Source organism: Halyomorpha halys, unplaced genomic scaffold (genome assembly GCF_000696795.3).
Source record: "Halyomorpha halys isolate HHAL.00 unplaced genomic scaffold, Hhal_1.1 Scaffold732.1, whole genome shotgun sequence".
In the NCBI taxonomy this organism is placed as follows: Eukaryota; Metazoa; Arthropoda; class Insecta; order Hemiptera; family Pentatomidae; genus Halyomorpha; species Halyomorpha halys.
In genome coordinates, this window is record NW_027110312.1 from 137,235 (window position 1) to 142,424 (window position 5,190).

The window sequence follows — 5,190 nt, forward strand, 5'->3', positions numbered from 1 at the left end:
CAAATAGTCATGTCCAGTAGCCAACCTGAAGCATGCCACTGACACCGCTCTTGGCAAAGTCAATGGAGGGCGCCTCTTAGGATCTATAAATGCCGCCCAGTTCTTGCCCCCATATTCTCCTCTACACCTTTACTCTGCTCTTTCAGTGATGGCGCTTCGGGCCATTTCTTTCGCCATGTCCATGGTGATAGGGAGAAGCGGCTGTAATTGATTAGCCCATCCCCCCCGTGTCCTAATCCCCTAACCGTGCAAGTAGATCCGCCTCCTCATTCCCAGGTATACCGCAATGGGCTGGAATCCACTGCATTACCTATTTCTCTTTTACATTCTATGGATTTCCGCCATGCAAAATTTCTAGCGTTAGTTGAGGGACGTTCAGACGCTATTGCCAGCAGTGCTGCGCTAGAATCCGACAGCAGAACTATCTTCTTTGCGCAGGCGTGAGTAATCTTTTCTAGAGCTAAAGTAATTGCAGCTACCTCTCCATCAAAATTGGTAGCGTTTGCTCCAGCAGGTGCTGACAGTGGGAACAGGCTACTATAGACACCTGCACCCGCATTTTTATTTGCCTCTGTAGCTGACCCGTCGGTGTATATATGGATCCATTGTGGCTCAGGGTAGCGCTCGGCTATAGTGGCCAATGCCACAGTCCTTAGTTCTTCCGCTGGGGTCATGGATTTGTTGATAGACATTATTAGATTCACCAGTATAGCATATGGACACGCTTTATCTCTTTGAGGATCTCTTATCTCAAAGTTCAGGCCTAGGCTTGTGATAATGGATTTCGTTGCCTTAATAAATGTTAGCTGCGTTTTTAGGCGCCTAGTATTACCAAGAGTGCTGGCCCAGTAATCACTACCATTCCTAAGCACGCGCTCGTAAAGGATGACAGCATTTATTTTTCGCCTATCTTTTAGGGACTCGATCTCTGCCTGCAATTGCATGGTCAAAATCAGTGTCGATTTAGCCGAACCGGTAATAATCCTCAATGCCTTATTTTGAACTATATCAAGACGTCCCAGCACTGAATCGGTAGCTGTGACCATAATCCCAGAGCCATATTCCAGGACTGGTCTTATATATGACCTATATGCATGTCTTAAAACCTCAGCGGTTGCTCCCCATTTCATGGCTGTGATTCGTTTCATAAGTCGCAGTCTTGATTCTCCTTTATCTGCAGCATTCTTACATTGCTTAGCCCAGGTTAACTTATCATCCAGGATCAGTCCTAGATATTTCGCTTCATGAGTCCTGCTAATAGCCTGATTATCAAGATTCACTCGGAGCTCATGCTGCTTTGTACAAAGGGTAAGTAGTTGGTATACTGTCTTTAGCGTATTGATAATCATTTCATTTTCTTCTCCCTAGCTCTTCAGAACCTTTAAGGTATCGTTGGCCTACTTTTCAAGAGCACCGATCCTACTGCTGGTCCCCCAGATTATCAAGTCGTCAGCATACAGTAACACTTCAGTACCGGGTGATTTCTCCATCAATGTATCTATGACGTCATTAATAATAATATTAAATAGCATTGGACTCAGTACAGCTCCTTGAGGGAGTCCCTGTTTTCCTTGCTTGAATCCTGATGTGTTTGCCCTATACCTCACAGAAATATCCCGTTGGAAAGGAATCATTTGATCCAGGCAATCAGTTTTCCATCAATTTTCATAAAGCCTAATTTGAGTATTAGCTTATCTCTCCATACTCGGTCAAATGCTGATCTGAAATCAAAGAACACAGCTAGCGTACTTTGATATTTTTGAAATCCACCCTTAATTGCCTAGGAAAGGCAAGCTATATTCTCTATTGTATCTCTATGCTTCATGAATCCTGCTTGACGCTGTGATAAGCCCTTCTTGTTTTTGTATAGTGCAGAGTCTCCTCAGAACCATTTTTCCCGCAACTTTACAGAAGGCACTCGTCAGTGCCACTGGACGATAGCTGTCAAAAGAATTCTGTGGTTTACTTTTTTTTAATAATTGGTATGACCTGTTATTTCCTCCAAAGGTCTGGGATGTATCCTCTTTCCCATGTTAAATTAATAACTTAAAAAATAAAAAGCTGAAAACTCCATTAGACGTCTCACCCGCTGGTAACGTATTCTTGCTTGGTTGCAACACCGACGAAGATCGTCAATAGTATCCGTCCACCAGTATCCGTACACTGAGGAATGATGTTTGGCAGGCTTTTAACGGGCCATAGCTGCATCACAAGCCCCAGATATAAAAGAGGTTTATGCGCCATTACCTTGGCTGACCCTGTCAATTCACACTCATCCTCTAGCATTAAAGTAAATGAAGGGCCATCGAAAGTCTTCGTGTTCCAGCCATTGGTTCTCCATCGATAACTCTTCTTTCTTGTAGTCGTATCCAATTTAATCAATATATCCAGGTGATCACTGTTTGTATAAAATCCACAAACCTTCCTAGTTGCGATTCCTACCACTCACAAACGTCAACTCGATGATAGATGATCTTCCTGCTCTAGTGAACGTCGGGTTTGTTCCGGTGTTCATAGGGATCATATCAAATCACCAGTTATGATAGCTGGATTATGGCAACTAGCCTCTAAGACAATGCGATCTAACAAATTCTCAAAGTCTTCGATTGTGATACTGGGATAGGCGTAACAACTAAAGAAGTATACGTCGTTGATCTTCGCCCATACAAAGCCGGAGTGCGATGCAGTATTTCTTCCTGGATAGCCTGGGAATTACAGGCCCAAATAGCAGCTTTACCACTAGCATCGGATACCCACGAGTGGCAATCCTGATTTTTATATTGTTCGGAGAGAATAGCGACGTCTATGTGCTGTACCCGTACATTTTGGTAGAGGAGATCCTTAGCAGCTTCACAATGGTTCAAATTCAGTTGGAGTATTCTCATCTGCGATGTTGTTGGGTTTGCGTCATGGTTTTCAATGCTGAACGGAAAGCTGGACACTTACTACTTCCGCTGGGGTGGTAAGCATCTCCATTTCCCACTTTGTGACCCGTTTTATCACAGTTTCGACATAGGGTGGTCCTATCCTTTTCACCACAATTCCAAGCTATGCGTCCGTACTCCCAGCAACGGAAACACTTTGGAACTCTAAGTCTTTCGCGTACACGGCTAACAGCAAGGCCTACTCGAACCTTTCCTTGAGCCATAACCTTCCTAGCCTGGAGAACAGGAAGTGAAATAACCGCTGTTTGTGTACCTCCATAGGCTTGACAGATATATTTCACTACTGTGATAGGCACTGAATCTTCACCCAGGTGGTGAGAGCATCCAAATCTTGCAGCTCGAAAAGGGACTCCTCTGTCCAAGTCCGAACTTCTACCCCTTCTCCAAGCACACCCTCCATTGAGCTTTTTAGTGCAGCAAAAGATTGCTCTTTCTTCCGGTCTAATTGGAGTAGCAGATCACCTTTATTAATTTTCCGGACCTTGGCGATTGAAGAGACCATTTCCACCATCTTCTGTCACCTTTCGCAGTACATCAGAGTAGGACCAATATTTTTACAATGACTGCATTAGGCCTCGGTGGGTTAGGGCGAGGTTTCTTTCTCGATCTTTTTCGAACTTCGAGCTCTTCCTGTTGTTCTTAACGTTGAACTGCATTAGATCTCTGAGGGTGATCTACATTATGATGCACCACTGCATTGGGTTGTGGGGTTTTCTTGTTGTTTTTTCTTTTATCGCCCGCTAATGAAGGTGTGGTTACTGTCCCCTTTGAGTTTACATCATTCTTCCTCGGTGGACTGCCCTCCTTCGTTTGAGTGTTACCACCTGCAGTTTCGATAGGGAGGGCAGCTGTTTTCAACTTTTGTGTTTGTGTTTTTGTTTTTTTTTTTTGTTGTTTTTTTTACGAGGGTCGGTGTTAAAAGACACGCATAAGCCCGTACCGTACTACAATTTGACTTTGAACTAAGTATAACGGTAATTCTTATTATAGGATATGGGGTTAGTTAATCCTCTCTTATCTGTTAATTCTTCCGTTGAAAGCAAAGAAACTTTTAGTCAATAGTTCATTACACGTGGGAGTAGGATATGTGACGTCATTATTATCAGCTAATAGAATTACAAGACTTGCTAATCTTTTGTATCTTGTTATATTTTCGATGATTGTAAATTTTGAACCTCCTCAAAACATAAAAACAATATAGGATTTTATTAAATCGTTATTGAAAAATATATCATGAACTTTGTTTGTCCTAATTTGTTAATACTTATGCAGCCTTCCTGAACTATCTAATCTAACTATATAATGAGCCTAATCCCTAACTCTAATTTATTATTTATTTCCGTTAGATTATTCCTTTATCATTAAATGTATGTAGCTATTTTTCTCATGTTCGTATGTATATACTAGTATTATTCGTTAGAAAACAGAACTTACGTCACTGGTCACATGATCCATGCTGCTAATTTTGAATTTAAATTTAAATAATATTTAGGAAGCTTCTATCTATTTGTCTACGTTTTTTTTAAACCGCTATTTTTTAATCATAATTTATATCATTACTTCTTTGTTTTAAAATTTGTGTGACCTTCTAAATGTTTACTATTTCCTTAAACTTCGCGATATTTATATATTCTGCACACATTCGTGGGCTAATGTCATTTATTGAGTAAAACTTTCTAATAGTCATACATTATAGGAGAATAATTACCTTTCTGAAGGTTATCTTAGATAGTTATATTAGGTTACCTTCAGAAAGGTAATTATTCTCCTATAATGTATGACTATTAGAAAGTTTTACTCAATAAATGACATTAATATTATAATATATTAGCAAGTATGACAAATGGGAGAAAATTATATGTCATATATAGGTTTTTTGTTATCAACAGCCTGAAGATGGGGGAAATCTCCCGAAACGTTGCTGTATGATATGAAATAAACTATTGTAGTTTAATAAGGAAGAAATTGTGTCATTCACTAAATCCATTTTAATTCCATAAGACTCTTCCAGTTAAAGGATTATTAAATTTAAAATTTTTTTTTTTTTATTATTTCCAGCACCAATTATTTTTTAATTTAATATTTTAACGTTAATATAAATAATTATGAGAGATAGTTGACCGTGGATGATAAATGAGGAGAAGATGGTTGGGGGTGCGGTCAATGAAACACAAATAAGTATGACTAACTTATTTTAATGTGCCGACGTTTCGGCTAGAGTTTCTAGCCTTCTTCAGGGCTAAAA

The 5,190-nt window shown here is 40.0% G+C and overlaps 2 protein-coding genes across 2 annotated transcripts in view; both read right to left on the reverse strand.

The window, feature by feature from the left end:
• Positions 1-266: 266 nt before the first annotated feature.
• On the reverse strand, positions 267-1,349 carry LOC106685760 (uncharacterized). The gene has a single exon (XM_014428653.1). It carries the CDS (start codon positions 1,347-1,349, stop codon positions 267-269), a length of 1,083 nt encoding a protein of 360 aa, XP_014284139.1.
• Positions 1,350-2,881: 1,532 nt separating this feature from the next.
• LOC106685761 (guanylate cyclase 32E-like) overlaps positions 2,882-5,190 on the reverse strand; it is a 146,883-nt gene continuing 144,574 nt past the window's right edge. Inside the window, exon 8 of the mRNA XM_067048459.1 lies at positions 2,882-3,349. Coding sequence (XP_066904560.1) covers positions 2,882-3,349 — 468 coding nt within the window. The remainder of the gene's footprint in view (positions 3,350-5,190) is intronic.

Bases quoted from the DNA above. Each gene is read 5' to 3' on its own strand.
- LOC106685760 (XM_014428653.1), bottom strand. From the start codon at position 1,349: ATGATTATCAATACGCTAAAGACAGTATACCAACTACTTACCCTTTGT.